General features: G+C 37.1%; 2 protein-coding genes across 11 annotated transcripts in view; one reads left to right on the top strand and one right to left on the bottom strand.

Annotated features, from left to right (window-relative positions):
• The window catches only part of PARPBP (PARP1 binding protein), a 282,808-nt gene that overhangs the window by 142,602 nt on the left and 122,690 nt on the right, over positions 1–17,516 (bottom strand). The gene's annotated exons all lie outside the window — the stretch shown is intronic.
• Positions 1–17,516, top strand: part of WASHC3 (WASH complex subunit 3) — a 52,726-nt gene that overhangs the window by 1,119 nt on the left and 34,091 nt on the right. For both annotated transcript variants that reach the window (XM_055240336.2, XM_055240335.2), the window contains exons 3-4: positions 15,320–15,385; positions 17,222–17,329. In XM_055240336.2, coding sequence (XP_055096311.1) covers positions 15,320–15,385; positions 17,222–17,329 — 174 coding nt within the window. The remainder of the gene's footprint in view (positions 1–15,319; positions 15,386–17,221; positions 17,330–17,516) is intronic.

The following is a 17,516-nucleotide window of genomic DNA, read 5'->3' as shown; positions in this document are numbered from 1 at the left end:
CAATAGGAAATCTGAATTTTTTTTTTTTTTTTTTTTTGAGACAGGGTCTCTGTCACCCAAGCTAGAGTGCAGTGGCGCGATCTCGGCTCATTGCAACCTCTGCCTCCCAGGTTCAAGCGATTCTTCTGCCTCAGCCTCCTGAGTAGCTGGGATTACAGGCATGCGCCACCATGCCTGGCTAATTTTTTATATTTAGTAGAAACGGGGTTTCACCATGTTGGTCAGGCTGGTCTCGAACTCCTGACCTTGGGTGATCCACCAGCCTTGGCCTCCCAAAGTGCTGGGATTACAGGCGTGAGCCACCGCGCCCGGCTTCTAAAATTTCACAGTTGAAAATATTTTTTATTTTGCAATTTGTTATTCGTTCCCATACCCCAAAACCACATTGTTTAAATTTATTTTACATTCTGGATCTAAAAGATGGCTAGAGGAGATAGCCTAGAAACATAACTTTGGCATCAAATATGATTATAGAAATAAAAATATTTTCTGCAAATGACTTGTGATGTGAGGATTAAGTACCCAACTAGGGATTAGGTACCAGAACTGGCACAGCAGTGCGCACCTGTAATCCCAGCTACTCGGGAGGCAGAGGCAGAAGGATCACTTGCGCCCGGGAATTTGAGACGAGACTGGACAACATAGAGAAACTCAGTGTTTTGTTTTTGTTTTTGTTTTAAAAAAGAGGATTAGTTACTAGATCCAGGATCCAGGGAATCCCTGTCTTTTAAAAAGCCAAAAGAGGATGGGGAAGACAATGGGAACCATGGGTTGAAATTGCATTTAAGGAAAGAGAAAAGTAAATTATGGGACTTAGATAATTCACAAGTAAGTCTGTCGAACATTCTGTCTTATGTAAAGTATAGCCTTAGCAATTAGAGTTTTTGTTAAGTGTGTTACTATTAATAAAAATTGCATGGAGATGGGCAAACTATTTTTTACTTGTATGAAATTCCAGTTATTGTTTTGTCTAATTATCAACATTTCTTCTGCCTTCTAAGACAAAGTAAAATATAGTAATTGGTAGAGTAAGGGGCTCAATTCAATTTAGTTTTATATGTTAATGGCCAGAAACTAGGTGTTTGCTTCCAATCAGTTTTATTTCATCCTGCTATATCTAAATAATTTAGGATATAAAATTGACTGAATAAAAACCAGTAAGCCAACGTTTTCACCCTTCAATTTTTATACCAGGGCAAGATGGAGAAGTATCTGGAAAGGGACTGTCCCAGGATTACTAGCAGAAGGGAGCAAATACTCTTATCCCCATAGCCCTTATCATCAAGCTGAAAAATAAAGAACAAAGCAACGAGTAAACACACCTATGAAAGCAACTTGTTTGAGCTGTCCTGAAACAGGGATAGCCCTTCACCTTTGTAGTGCCTAGTGGTTCTTGAATGAGAGCTGTTTACTGACAACTAGATCAAAGAAAACAATAGTCATCTCATTTATTGATAGATTATGATCAAAGCCTCATGAGTCACTCTTTAACCTCCTCCTGTTCCTCTCTCAACTTCTCTGCAGCTGTTCTGGCTGTATCTGTATTCTTAGTACTTCTTTGAACTCTAGGGAAAAGTTTGTTCATCAAAACCTCATGAAGTTTAAAGGTAGTCTATTGCCTTTTTTCCTTTTTCAAAAATCTTATTTCTTTATTCAAATTGACAGGTAAAAATTGTATTTTTATGCTGTACAACATGATGTTTTGATATATGAATGCATTGTGGAATGGCCAAACCAAGCTATTTAACGTAAGCAATGCCTCACGTACTTACTTTTTTTTGTGGTGAGCACACTTAAAATCGCTTCTCTTAGCAATTTTCAATACAATATATTGTTATTAACAGCAGTCACCATGACATATAGGAGATCTCTTGAACTTACTCCTCCTGCCTGACTGAAATTTTGTATCCTTTGACCGCATCTCCCCAATCCTTTTAACCCCAAGCCCCTGCTAACCACCATTCTACTCAGTATTTCTGTGAGTTGTACTTTTTTATCCTGCGTATATAAGTGAGATCATTCAGTATCTGTCTCTGTTTGACTGGCTTATTTCACTTAACACAATGTCTTCCAAGTTCATGTTGTCACAAATGACAGAATTTCATTCTTTTTTAAGGCTGAATATTATTCCATTGTGTATATATACCACTTTTTTTAATCCATTCATCCATTGATGGACACTTTTGATTCCGTATCTTGGCTATTGTGAATAATGTTGCAGTGAACTTTCAAGTACAGATGTCTCTTGAATGTACTAATTTTACATCCTTTGGATATATACCCAGAAGTGGGATTGCTGGATCATATAGTAGTTCTATTTTTAATTTTTTGTGGAACCTCTATACTATGTTCTATAATAGCTGTACTAATTTACATTCCCACCAACAGTGTACAGAGGTTCCCTTTTCTACACATCCTCATTAACACTTGTGATCTTTTATGTTTTTGATAATAGCCTTTCTAGCAGTTATGAGGTAATACCTCATTGTGCTTTTAATTTGCATTTCCCTAATAATTAGTGATGTTGAGTATTTTTTCATATACCTGTTGGCCATATGTATGTCTTCTTTTCAGAAATATCTATTAAGGTTTATTGTCTGGCACAGTAGTTCATGCCTGTAATTCCAGCACTTTGGGATGCCAAGGCGGGCGGATCACTTGAGATCAAGAGTTCAAGACTAGCCTGGCCAACATGGTGAAACCCTGTCTCTACTAAAAATACAAAAATTAGCCAGGCATGATGGCAGGCACCTGTAATCCCAGCTACTCGGTAGGCTCACTTGAACCTGGGAGGCGGAGGTTGCAGGGCTGCAGTCCAGCTTGGGCAACAGAGCGAGACTGTGTCTCAAAAAAAAGTCTATTGCCCATTTTTTAATGTGATTGTGATTTTTTTTTTGCTATCGAGTTACTTGTATATTTTGGATATTAACCCTTCATCACGTATATGGTTTCCAAATATAGTCTCCCATTCCATAGGTTGTCTCTTCACTCTATTGATGGTTTCATTGGCTGTGCAAAAGCTTCATAGTCTTTTAAAATAATTTTTAAAAAATAATTTAAAATCCAGATCCTACAAACTTCTTAGTATGATGTAATCCCATTTATTTATTTTTGGTTTTGTTACCAGTGCTTTGGAGTTTACATCCAAAAAAGTCATTGCCCAGACCAATGTCGTGGAACTTTCCCCATATGTTTTCTTCTAGTAGTTTTACAGTTTCAGGTCTTACATTTAAATCTTGAATCCTTTTCGTGTTAATTTTTTTTTATATGGCAAAGGATGAGGGTCTAATTTCATTCCGCATGTGGATATCCAGTTGTCCCAACACGATTTATTGAGACTGTTGTTCTTAACATCTGTGAAAAATATGTTTCTGTAACTGTCTTTTCTGTGTTCTTAACATCTTTCTCAAAAATCAATTGACTTTAAATGCATGGATTTATTTCTGGGCTCTTTATTCTGTTTCCTTGGTCTATGGCTGTTTTGATTACTGTAGCTTTGTAGTAGATTTTCACATCAGAGAGTGTGATCTCTCTGGCTTTGTTTTTTTGGCTTAATATTGCATTGCCTGTTCAGGGTCTTTTGTGGTTCAGTATGAATTTTAGGATTGTTTTTTCTATTACTGTGAAAATATTATTGGAAAATTGATAGGGATTGCATTGAGTCTGTAGATTGCTTTGAGTGGTGTTGACCTTATAACAACATTCATGTTTCCAATCCATGAACACACGTTATCTTTCCATTTATTTGTGTCTTCAATTTTTTTCATCAATGTGTTATAGTTTTCAGTGTACAGATCTTTCACCTCCCTGGTTAAATTTACCCCTATGTATTTTTTTTGTAGCTATTGTAAATGAGATTTTTTTTCTTTTTTTTTCAGATAGTTTACTTTTAGTGTATAGAAATGCTACTGATTTTTGTATGTTGATTTTATATCCTGCAGCTTTACCAAAGTAGTTTGTTAGTTCTAACAATTTTTTGGTGGAATTTTTTTATAAGATTTTCAATATATAAGAGCATGCCATCTGCGAACAGAAACAATTTGATTTCCTTTTTTCCAATTTCAGTGCCTTTTATTTTTCCCTCTTGCCTAATTGCTGTAGCTAGGACTTCTAGTACTATGTTGAATAGAAAAGGTAAGAGTGAATATCCTTGTCTTGTCCCTCATCTTAGAGGAAAAACTTTCAGTTTTCACCACTGCGTATGATGCTAGCTGTGGGCTTGTCATAAATGGCCTTCATTGTGTTGAGGTTGATTCTTTCTATACCTAATTTGTCGAGAGTTTTTATCATCAAAGGATGTTGAATTTTGTCAGATACCTTTGTTCTATCTATTGAGATGATCATACGGTTTTTGTCTTTCATTCTGTTAATGTGTTGTATCACGTTTACTTATTTGCATATGTTGAACCATCCTTGCATCCCAGGGATAAATCTGACTTGATCATGGTGAATGACCTTTTTAATGTGCTGTTGTATTCAGCTTGCCAGTATTTTGTAGAAGATTTTTGCTTCTATGTTCATTGGGGATATTGACCTTTGATTTTCTTTTCTTGTAGTGTATTTGTCTGGCTTTGGAATCAGGATAATGCTGGCCTCCTAAATCGAGTTTGAAAGTTTTCCCTCCTCTTCAGTATTTTGGAAGAGTTTGAGAAGGATTTGTGTTAGTTCTTCTTTAAATGTTTGGTAGAATTCAGTAGTGAAGCCATCAAGTCCTGGGGGTTTTGTTTAGTGGGAGACTTAACTACTGATTCGATCTCTTTACTTATTATTGGTCTGTTCAGATTACCTATTTCTTTATGATTTAGTCTTGATAGATTATATGTGTCTAGGAACTTATCCATTCTAGGTTATCCAATCTGTTGGCATATAATTGGTCATGGCAATCTCTTATGAGCTTTCATATTTCTTTTGTTTTAATTGTAAAGTCATGTTTATTGGAGTGTGAACTTATATTCAGTAAAATTTACTGTTAAGTATGAGATTTGACAAATGCATAGTCATACCATAATCAAGATGTAGAATAGTTGTAGAACAAGATATAGAATCACTCCAAAAATTCCCTCATGCTCCTTTGCAGTCACCCCTTTTTTATCCCTAGGAATCCATTGTTCTGTTTTCTGTCAAAAGGGCCAAATTTAATCACTACAATGATCTCCAGTACTGTGGAAAAATTCCTGAGCATACAAAACACACAAACCAAGTTTTTAAAAAATAAGATACTTTTTAAAATGTCTTTAGCATATCAACCAAATGAAGGTAGCTTCATATTTTACTACAGATGTTCAGATATCTTAGAATTAAGTCCACCATTGCCATATATATGCCTCAACAGTAATATTTAAGAGTAGACTGTAAAAATAAACTTACAATCTTTAGAATCGTCAAAACAATGGGATTATTAAATGACCTTTGTAAGTTAAAGCAAAGTTTATAAAGTTGTCTTGCATAGTTGTGAAATAGCTAGTCTAGTTAGATAGAATTAATGTCTCCTAAAACTGACCTGCTTGAAGAACTACTGTAGGTCATGTCTTTGTAGGTAGAGTATGTGAACGAAGATTAAGTACTTGCTCTTTTGTGTTAACACTGTGTCAAGTTTCAGACTGGGGCCGGTTGATAGAAAAACTAGTTTAAAAAAAAACTATTTTAAATAATGAAATTGAATTTTATGGAAATTCTCTGTGGCACCAACTCAACCACAGGACAGAAACAAAAAATTCGCATCTAAACATTCCTGTAGAAAATTGGGATATTCAGATACTTCTTATGTACTTGAAAAGCTTTGATGGGTGGGGTACGGTGGCCCACACCTGTAATCTCAGCACTTTGGGCCCAGGTGGGCAGATCACCTGAAGCTAAGAGTTCGAGACCAGCCTGGCCAACATGGTGGAACCCTGTCTCTACTAAAAATACAAAAATTAACTGGGCGTGGTGGTGCACACCTGTATTCCCAGCTACTTGGGAGGCTGAGGCAGGAGAATCGCTTGAACCTGGGAGGTGGAGGTTGCAGTGAGCCAAGATTGCACCATTGCACTCCAGCCTGGGTGACAGAGCAAGACTCCATCTCAAAAAAACAAAACGAAAAAAAGAAAAGCTTCGCTGATTCTTTCAAACACACATCAGACCTTAAGTTCATTAGCATTTATAAGGTCACTGAGCTGCGTTGCACTCTGTGGCTGAAAAATGCAATTCTTTGTATTTCTGTGGTATCAGTTGTAACCTCTCTTTCATTTCTGATATCATTTGTATCTTCCCCTTTTCTTAATCTAGCTAAAAGTTTGTGGATTTTGTTTATCTTTTCAAAAATCCAGCTTAGTTTCATTGATCTTTTCTATTGTTTTTCTAGTCTCTTTCATTTTTTTCTGTTCCGATCATTATTATTTTTTTCCTTCTACTAACTTTGGGTTTTATTTGTTCTTCTATTCCGTGAGTTGTAACACTAGGATGTTTACTTTGGATCTTTCATCTTTTTTGTTACAGGTCTTTATTGCTGAAGCTTCCTTTCCTCTTAAAACTGCTTTTGCCACCTCCCATAAGTATTGATGTGTTGTATGTCCATTTTCATTTGTCTCAAAATATTTTTAATTTCCCTTTTAATTTATTTGACCTATTGGTTGTTTAGGAGCATGTTATTTAATTTCCAGATATTTATGATTTTTTTCAAGATTCATTCATTCTACTATTGATTTCTAGTTTCAAACCAATATGGTCAGAAAAGATACTTGATATGATTTCAGTCTCCTTAAATGTATTAAAACTTGTTTTGTGGCATATCATATAACCTGGAGAATGTTTTGTGTGCCCTTGAGAAGAATGTGTATTCTGTTGCTGTTTTATTGAATTTTCTACATATGTAGAAAATCATTACTGATTTTCTGCCTGGTTGATATGTCTATGGTGTTTGTAGAGACGGCATCTCACCATGTTGCCCAGGCTAGTCTCAAACTCCTGAGTTCAGGGGATCCTCCCGCCTTGGCATCCCAAAGTGCTGGGATTACAAATGTGAGCCACTGTGCTGAGCTCTTTTCCATTCTTTCACTTCAATCTGTGTGTGTCCATTTTTTAAAGGTGCAGTGAGTCTCTTGTACACAGCATGTAGTTGGGTCTTACTTTTGTATCTATTCAGTCAATCTGTGTCTCTTGATCAGAGAATTTAGTCCATTTACATTCAGGGTAATTATTGATAGGTAAGGACTTACTGCTGCGATTCTGTTCATTGTTTTCTAGTTGCTTTATAGATCTTTTGTTCCTTTCTTCCACTCTTGCTGTCTTCTTTTGTGATTAGATGATTGTCTCTAGTGATATACTTTGATTCCTTACTTTTTATCTTTTATGTATTTACTATTAGGTTTTTGCTTTGTTGTTCCCATGAGGCTCACATTAAACATGTTATAACAGGCTATTTTAAACTGATAATAACATAATTGATAACATAAAAAAACCTCTGCACTTTTACTCCACCTCTCCACATTTTGTTTCTGATTTTACAATGTACATCTTTTTATACTGCATATCCCTTAACAAGTTATTGTAGCTATTATTGTTTTTAATAGTTTTGTCTGTTAACTTTCATACTAAAGCTATAAGTGATGTAATCACCATGACAGTATTAGAATATTCTGAATTTGACTGTATACATTTTTTTTCAGCTCTAAAATTTCTGTTTGATTTTTTTTTAAATAATTCCAATCTTTCTGTTACATTTCTCATTTTGGTCATTTATTATTTTCTTGATTTCATTGAATTGTTTCTCTGAATTTTCCTGAAGTCCACTGAGTTTCCCTAAAACAATAATTTTGGATTTGTTGTGAAGAAGGGTCAGTTACTGGTGATTTATTTTGTTTGTTTGGTAGTGACGTGTTTCTCTGATTATCCTTGGTCTTTGTGGCCGTGTGTTGGTATTTGTGTGTTTGAAGAAGTAAGGACTTACTCCAGTCTTTGCAGACTGGCTTTGTCTGGGAAAGCCCTTCACCAGTAAGCCCATCCAGAGGTTCTAGACAGGCCATCTGTTGTGGTGCATGGCAGGCTTGCTGCTGGAGTCCTTTGGTAGGCTGGCCTGGTGCCTGGGTTCGTAGGGTTGTTCCTGGAGCCTGATCCACTGGGGTGGTCCTGCTGATTAGCTCTATAGGGGTGGGCCTAGATCCTTAGGGTTCCAACTTGAAGCCCAAGTCTGCAGGGGCTGGTCTGGCACTGGGGTGAGCCTTGAGCCTGAGTCTGCAGTGTCTGGCCAGGTTCCAAGGTGGGCCTGGTGCTTGGAACCCCTGGGATGGACCTGGAGCCAGAGTATGTGGGGGTGGGCCTGGGTCCTGGTTGTGCTGTGACTAGCCTGGAGCCTGAGTCTGCAGGAGTGGTCCTGAAGCCTCCATCCATGGGGGCCAGTCTGGCAATGCAATCTTCTGGGGTGGTCCCAGACTCTGGGTCTGCTGGAACATACCTAGACCCTGACTCACCACAGGGATTTTTCTGGGGCCAGCTTGGTGCTGGGGCAAGTGTGCAGCCTGGGGTCACAGGGGCCAGACTGGAGCCTGGGATTATAGGTGCTGGCCTGGTAACTTGGGCTACATGGGCCTGGCCTGGGTCCTAGGGCAATAGTGGCTAGCCTCGAACTTGAGTCCACAGGGATGGTCCTGGAGCCTGTGTCTATGGGTGCCAGCCCAACAGAAGGGCCTGCTGGGATGGGCCTAAACCCTACTTCCACTAGGGTATGGGCTGCAGGAGCCAGACTGGGGCCACAGGAGCTGACTTGGCACTGGTCAGGCCTGGAACCTATATCTGCAGGAGCTGACCTGGTGCTGGGGTGGGCCTGAACCTTGGGCCCATGGAGGCCAGCCTTGTGCTGGGAGTGGTCTAGAACCTAGGGCCACTGGGGCTAGCCTGCCCCTAGAGCAGACCTGGGGACAATCTATGCAGTCTTGCCTGGTGCTGGGACTGTTCTGAGCCTTGAGCTGGTCTGGAGCCTAGGGTCCCAGTGGGACAAGCCTAGAACTCAGGACTGGGTGATCCAGCCTAGTACCAGGATGGGCCTAAAGGCTTCGCCTGCAGGTGTCAGCCTGGAGTCTGGGCTGAGGGGGCTTGCTCAGCACTGAGTTCTACTGGGGTGGGCCTGGTGTTGTGGTCCAAGGCAAAGTCCTGTGCTCACTGCCTCTCCTTCACCCATCTGGAGGGTATCTCTCTCCATGCTGTGCTGCCTGGAGTTGGGGGAAGGGTGACATGAGTTCTGTAAAACTGTCCTTCTTACCCTCTTCAATGTATTTTTTCTTATTTTTGTGCTACACTCAGTGCTGTAATTTCTCACCTGGTTTCCTTAGCTCTTGAGAATGTATTTTCGTGCGTGAATAGTTTTTCAAATGGATGTTTCTGTGGGAGGATCAGTGCTGGAAAGTCCTATTCCCCCATCTTGCTGTTGTCCCACCTTTTTCTCCTTTATGTATGATAATCTAGGGTTGACTGTAACTGATTTTATACAATATATATTTTAGCAATTTGGATATTCATGTCAGCTGGAGACTGCTCATTGAGATGACAACTAATATTTATTGTGTACTTACTCTGTGCTGGGCATCATACTAAGTGCTTTATGTGTATTTAATTATCGCAGTCAGCCCTTTGAGAGAGGTTTAGTTATCCCACTCATACAGATACAGAAACTAAGATGTAGAGAAGTTTAAATCATTTGCTTAGTCATTCATTCATTCAACATATCTTTGCATGCCCCCAGTAGTTGTAGCTGCATTAGCTGCACATACACAGATAGAAAGTAGCAGAACTGGATTCCCACTGATTTTTTAACTGGAAAAGTCAATATCTCATTACTTTCTTACATTGCACTGCTTTATCTGATTAAGAAGCATGCTTATGTCAATTTCAAGTGAGAGAGTGCAGTACAAGTACCCTCTTATAGCTATATTAAAATCTATTTTTAGACTTATATTCACTTCTTTGCTATGCTATGTCTATTTGATGTAATATATTTTATGTCAATTCCGAAGATACATGTATTCAAATGTAAGGTGCCATTTTCTCCCAAGTTAAAGTCACTTTGGTGTTTTGAAATGTTTTTGTTAATAGTGCCTAATAGGCCTCTAGTCCTTATTTATTTAAAGCCTCAAACAAGAACCAACTGACTGTTTCTCTCAAAAAAAGAGGAACCTCAACTGTTAGTTTTTGAACTGAGAGTGAACTGGAAGGAAAAAGAAAACTTTTCCCACCCCCCGACAGGATCTGGTTTGAACCAAACCCAAACTTAAACAACTTCAGTCACAGATAAACCCTCAAGCCAGAATTAAGTTTGAAACAAATTGCTTCAAATTAAGTTTGAAGAAATTGCTCTTTCTTCATCAGTGGCACTGTTTTTAGAGTTCTTCACTAAAGAGAAGTGTATAAAACTGCCTTCTGTGAAGAATTCAACTTTGCAAAAACTTTCTGCATATTAGGCTACTTTTGTAACTCTTCCAGTGATTGGCACCAGAGTAGAAGAGAGATTAGATGACAGAGAAAGTAGTAGAATCAGACCCACATTACAGAGGTACTTAGGGTCATCTCCTCTTCTGTCACAAATCCCCAGTGAGCATTTTTATTCTTGCTTTAGTCAGCAAAATCTTATGGTCATCCATTGGGACTGCAAATTTTGAGGGGTTGGTGGGAAGCAACATAAGCCCTATGCATATTGCAGGTGAAACCTGAGCATTTAACCTTATAGTGAATTTTAAAGTCAAAGGTACTTTGTATATAGGAGTGTCAAATGTGTTACTTTGGTTTTTTGTTTGTTTGTTTTTTTATAATTTTTTTTTCTTTTCCCCCCAAGACGGGGTCTTGCTCTATCACCGAGGCTGGAGTGCAGTGGCGTGATCACAGCTCAGGGCAACCTCAACTTCCTGGGCTCAAGTGATCCTCCCACCTCAGCCTCCCCAGAAGCTTGGACTATAGGTATTTGTCACCACACCCGGCTAATTGTGTGTGTGTGTGTGTGTGTGTGTGTGTGTGTGTTAGAGATGGCATCTCACTACATTATCTAGGCTGGTCTCCAACTCTTGGGCTTAAGTGATCCCTCAGCCTTGGCCTCCCAAGTGCTAGAATTACAGGCGTGAGCCACTGCACCTGGCCAGAATGTTATTTTAATTCAAACTTTTGTTGTTGCTTTTTTGTAAGACGGGGTCTCACTTTGTCACCTAGGCTGGAGTGGAGTGGAGTGATCTTAGCTCACTGCAGCCTAGACCTCCTGCCTCAGCGCCCCAAGTAGCTGGAACTACAGGTGTGTGCCACCACACCTGGCTAATTTTTTGTATTTTTTGTAGAGACAGGGTTTCCCTTTGTTGCCCAGGCTGGTCTTGAACTCCTGAGCTCATCTGCCTGCCTCGGTCTCCCAAAGTACTAGGATTACAAGCGCCCTCAGCCAAACTCAGACTTATTACATGCCTAAGATATTGGATTTTTAAATAATTTTTTAATATTCTGAAATTTTTCTTTTTTCTAAAATCTTTAGGTACAAGCAAAAGTGCTGAGAATTGTCACATAACCTAAAAGTTTCTTTAGTGCTTATCTTCTACATTCATTTTTTTAGCCTGCCATTGGACTTAACCTTTAATCAGATAATATTTTGCTTAAATCCTTATTTGCTCTTATATCTTTAACCACTGCTGGGCTTAAGTATCAGACACAACCTAATAAAACCATTGATTGCTTCCTTTTCTGGCTTCTGGGGCACATACAACACAGTGGGGTATACCAAGAGATCCATTATCTTAAAATACTGTTTCTCTTTTAGAGAAATGGATATATAAGCAAGATACTTTACAACCATGAAAAACCAGCATTTTATTTTGTTTCCATATTCAACTAGTAACTCCATATTTCCTTCTTTCGTCTTTTTAACTTTATAAAATGTACTGCCTTGGAAATAGATGGGTAGTAAATCAAGCTTTCAGCTTATCTGACAAATATCAGGGACTTTATAAATTCCCCTGTTATCCCAAACCATAGCATTTCAAGTTTGTTTTCAGTCTTCATAAAGACAATGGTTAAATGGATGGGAAAGACTGTTACCTTTCCATTTCCTCTTGCTAAAACTTTCAGAGGTGAGAACAGCTACTGTCACCGGTTATGTTAGTTATGTTATATCCATAGTTATCCATAATTTAGAGCAGTGGCTCTCAACCAGGGGACATATGGCTATGTCTAGAGGTGTCTTTGATTGTAATAACTGGGGAGTGCTACTGGCATTTAGTGGATAGAGACCAGAGATTCTGCTACCCATCTTGTAGTGCACAGGACAGTCCCCTGCAGCAAAGAATATTTCATCCACAAATGTCAATATAGCCAGCATTGAAAAACCTGTTTTATAGTGGTCTGGGGATTGTATAAGGAAAATGCCACAAGCATAAACATCTTAGAAATGAACTTCAGCAGCCCATAAATGAACCCAGGTATACCTTTTCACCTGACAGTGGCTCTTTAAAAAGTATATATTCAGGTATGTTATAGCAATAATTACACTGGAACATACAAAACCATTTATTATACTGAATTATCTTTGAAAAGTAGTTCTTTCTTAATCATGCCATGGACCCTTTGACAGTCTAGTGAAACCAAATTAATGTTTTCAGGTGGATAAAATAAAATGCATAGGATTACAAAAGAAACCAGTTATATACTTAAAAAAATTTTAAACTATGACATACTAGTAGGTTCTTTATTAAAGCGTTAAATTATATAATCCTTTCGTATATCTAATAACCATAATTTTGAAGTATAAAGAAATCTGCAGCAATTGTGATGTGATAAAAAAAAAAACTATGATTTCTATTGGTGACAGTCGTAGATCCTAAAACCACTGTGATTTTTTTTCTTTTTCTTTTTTTTTTCTTTTGTGACAGAGTCTCACTCGTCACCCAAGCTGGAGTGCAGTGGCGTGATCTCAGCTTACTGCAACGTCTGCTTTCCGGGTTCAAGCGATTCTCCTGCCTCAGCCTCCTGAGTAGCTGGGACTGCAGACGCACACCACCACACCCGGCTAATTTTTTTGTATTTTTAGTAGAGTTGGGGTTTCACCATGTTGGCCAGGCTGGTCTCGAACTTCTGACCTCAGATGATACACCTGCCTCGGCCTCCCAAAATGCTGGGATTACAGGCATGAGCCATTGTGCCCAGCCTTTGGTGATTTTTTTTTTAAGTATGTTTTTAAACAATGCCGAATTTAAGCTAGAAGTAGATAAACATAAAGGTAGATTTTTTTTCTCTCTTCCTAGTTCATGTACTGTAGTTCAGAACCACTTTGTAAATGATCATCTCAGAATCAGAAGAGCAAAAGGCTTTTCCTTTTGGCATAGAATCATCTTAGTGAGAAACGAATTGATCATTTGTTAGCTTTGGATAACAAAAATTCTATGCAATACCCAAGAATTTACCATTATGTTTTAACAATGTAAAATTATCTCAAAAAATCTCATGAAGTGTATTGCCTCTGGAGTTGGAGGGTTTGAGTTCGGGATATTTTACTTGTATGAGACTCAATTTTCTCATCTGTAAAATTGGCATAATCCTACTTTATAGATTTGGTGTAAGATTTCAATTGATATGTTGCATATACACTGTACCATATGTATTGTAGCAAGGTAAATACTCAAATATTTACAATATTGATGATGATTGCTTAAAAGTAAATACTTACATAGGTATATTAAAACAGAAAAAGTTTTAATTCAATTTTTTGTCTCCTTTTGTGTTTCCTTCAATCAAACCAATACGTCCATTTTTAAATAAGTTGGAAATTATCATTCACTTTACATATTAATTTGCTGTGGAATTTTTTCTCTAGTGAATTGAGACTGATTAGATTTGCCAAAATTAAATTTCTATGATTTTAAGGAATACACTTATAATTTGGAGAGGGATTCATTCATAATACATGTTATAAACCTGTATTGGTGTTTACCTAAAAGCCTTATGTCAATGAATTCTAGAAGTCAAGGGTAAACTTAGCTTTGATACCATGAAAACTAGATCCTAATACTTTACTTGTAGATTATATCTTTGTGGATATCAAGATGCTAAACTAAAAATAAGTGATTTGTAAAGAAGCACTATCTGCTTTGTGACCACTTTCAGTTTTTTGCCCCCTCTAATTGTGGACAAAGTGACCATTTCACAGGATGGTAAAGTTCTACTTAATAGTCATGATCTTAATAATATCCCAGAATATAATCAGGATGCTGTGCATCTGCCAACTTGTAAACTGGCTAACTGCTCTTGGATTATGTGACTGAATATAATATTTAGGAGGTTTCAAGTAAATGTTCTTACAAGTCATATTTTATGATGTTACCTTTCTTTGTGTAGGTGTATATTTACACAGAGGTACATTGACAATTTAATTATACAGAGTAACAAGCATGATAAGTTCTTCTCTCTGGTTTATCTTGCATTTTGATGGTAGATTTTGTTTTAATACTCTAGTTTTTTCTCTTCTCTTTCCCAAATGAATTACTCATCTTCCAATTCTGTTCCCCTTTATTTTTCAAACTACGGGTGTTTAAATCTGGGACGAATTGTATATGCTGATGCATTTAAGTAATTTATAAAGGCAGACCTTGTTGCAGCATGTCTTTGAATAATTTTTATTCTTTTATTTCCTATGAAAGAATTTCTTCATTCATCAACAAATAATTATTAAGCTCCTATTAAGTGTCAGGGTACTATTCTGGGCGCTAAAGGTACAGTAGTGAACAAAAGGCTCTGTCCTGGTTTGTTTATATTCTGGTCTCAACAATTGTTTACTGCTCTGATAATGAGTTTGCAGAAAATGTCACGTTGTTATAAGTGAATATCATTTTATAAAATAACTGAGAAGCGACTGGGTGCAGTGGCTCACGCCTGTAATCACAGCACTTTGGGAGGCCAAGGCGGGCAGATCATGAGGTCAAGAGATCAAGACTATCCTGACCAACATGGTGAAACACTATCTCTACTAAAAATACAAAAATTAGCTGGGCGTGGTGGCACGTGCCTGTAGTCCCAGCTACTTGGGAGGCTGAGGCAGGAGAATCGCTTGAACCCAGGGGGCAGGGGTTGCAGGGAGCCGAAATCGCACCACTGCACTCCAGCCTGGTGACAGAGCAAGACTCCATCCTAAAAAAAAAACTGAGAAGCATTATAATACAGGTAATAGAAGAGTTCTCATTCCTACTCATGTAAATAAGACAGTACTATATTAGAATATGACAAATATTTAATGGTTTTTAATATTTTCATATCTGCCCTTAGTTATTGTTAACAGTTTATTTTAATTAAAGTCTTTATTTTTATGTCTCTAATTTTTCTTTTCCAGAAACTGGCAGACCTTTCACTTCGTATCCAACAAATTGAAACAACTCTCAATATTTTAGATGCAAAGGTTGGTATTTCTCAATAATTTGTAGTATAAACTTTGTTGTACATATACCAGCTTTCTTAATCATACTTAATTTTCATTGCATGTGGGAGTGATTCCATTTAGCTTCTGTATCTGTGAAGTGATACTGGTTGAGTTTTTAATTTTACTGCAGTTGCAAAGAAAATGGTGTTCATTATGAACCATTAATTCAAATGTACACATGGTTTGCAATTTCTTTCACTGTGCTAGGCAAACGCATAATGCAAGTAACATGTTAACAAGTTGAGCCGTTATCTAGTTCACTTCATTTGATAGAAAATTCCAAATTTATTTTACTAGTTATTATTTGATAATACAATAATAATATAAATCTTTAGATGTCTCAGAGCAAATTTTAGAGACAATATCAGCTGTTTCTATTTGCAGATACCTTAAATGCTAATGAGGAATACCAGTTTTGATATCGGAAATTGCAAATAATAACTAAGAAAAATAGAAGACTGTTTTAGATTGAAAGCTTAAAGACTTTGATAACAGTGATGTCTTTAGTTTGGTTTCATTTTTAATATTTTTTTACATGTGTTTTTTCTGTTTATAAAGTTACGGAGACACTAGTGTATTTTCATGACTCACTTTCCTGAAATTAATATTTTCTTTGTCCATTTACCAAAATAAAACTAAGAAATATTCTGTAAATATTTATGAGGAAGAAAAAAATGATATCCCTTTTTAATATGACCAGAATGTCTAGTTTGTACTTTCTACATCTCTTTATGGACTTCAGCAACTGTGTTTCTCTTAGAACATTTCTCTGGTTTGGAAACCTGGCCTTGAACATGTTCAAGATATTCCTCTAGCAGCCATACCCACTTGAAACTATTTGGGCCATAGCCACTGTGCTAACTATGGTTATCAGTCAACAGTTCTCAATGAGTATTACTGCTTGAGATCTTATTACCATTGGGTTTTTTTTTTAATTATTATTCTTTATTATGAATATGTGTCTTATTTTAATGTTTAAGGAATTCTTAGGGAGTTAGAGTCCAAGGTCGCACATTAAATTACCATATGGACAAGTTAACCTTAGTTATCTCCATGGCCATAGAGTCATCCCCAAAGTTAGCCAAACATCTGACAAATGCGTGTCATTGATATCAGGATGAACTCAGAAAAGAAGGTTTGTATGGGTCTCGCAGATCTAACCTGAAATGCTTAACTATTTCATAGTGAAAGCTAAACCATTTCAGGTTGAAATACCAACAATATGCCCATTTTTTTGCATACAAGAAACATATTTTAATAACATTCAGTGGTGAATGTTCAAAGAAGAAAAAAGAATGAGCTGTGTCACACATTAAGGTGTAAAGATAAGAGTTTTGTCATATCCTAGATAATTGAAACTCAAAATTTGCACAAAGCCCTTTTTTTCAAAGTATTATCAATAGAAATATTTTTACAACAACTTTTCTAAGTACATGTTCTTATCTCCACTTTACAGGTGAGATAATTGAGACATAGGGAGATTTACACAAGATCAGGCAGCTTGTGAGTGGTAGTAAAAGTTAAACCTGACAGTCTGACTTCAAAGACCAGGCTCTCAGTCCTTACACTAGGATTGTCTATATTTTGAAAATAATGGTTATATAAACTAAATTAGATTTTTGAGAAGTTCTTCAAAAGAATTTGTGACTGTCTTTCACTTTTACTTTATGACATAGAAAATTAAGGATATTGTGAACCTATTTGTATAGCCTTAAAACTTAAGACAGCTATTAAAAATACACAAACCTAGAAACTTATAGTGTTTATTTATGCAAGTACTATCTTCATATTCCAATACTAATTTTCTTTTCTCAGTTGTCATCTATCCCAGGCCTAGATGATGTCACAGTTGAAGTATCTCCTTTAAATGTCACCAGTGTCACAAATGGAGCACATCCTGAAGCCACTTCAGAGCAACCACAGGTGAGTTCTAAGAAACGAGCAGATGTTCTTGGTTGAAACTGATAGTCTTAAGCAGCAGGTTGGAAGGAAGAAAAATAAACATGTAAAACTTCTAATAGTAAAATTTTAAAACCTTAACATAGGAAATGAAGTTTGGGAAAAACAAATTAGCTGTGTTATTTTGAAGGGCTTCCTGAATTTAATACTT

This window comes from Symphalangus syndactylus, chromosome 13, assembly GCF_028878055.3.
Source record: "Symphalangus syndactylus isolate Jambi chromosome 13, NHGRI_mSymSyn1-v2.1_pri, whole genome shotgun sequence".
Taxonomy (NCBI): Eukaryota; Metazoa; Chordata; class Mammalia; order Primates; family Hylobatidae; genus Symphalangus; species Symphalangus syndactylus.
The sequence above is the reverse complement of the archived record's forward strand: the minus strand, read 5'-3'. Positions and strand labels throughout refer to the sequence as shown.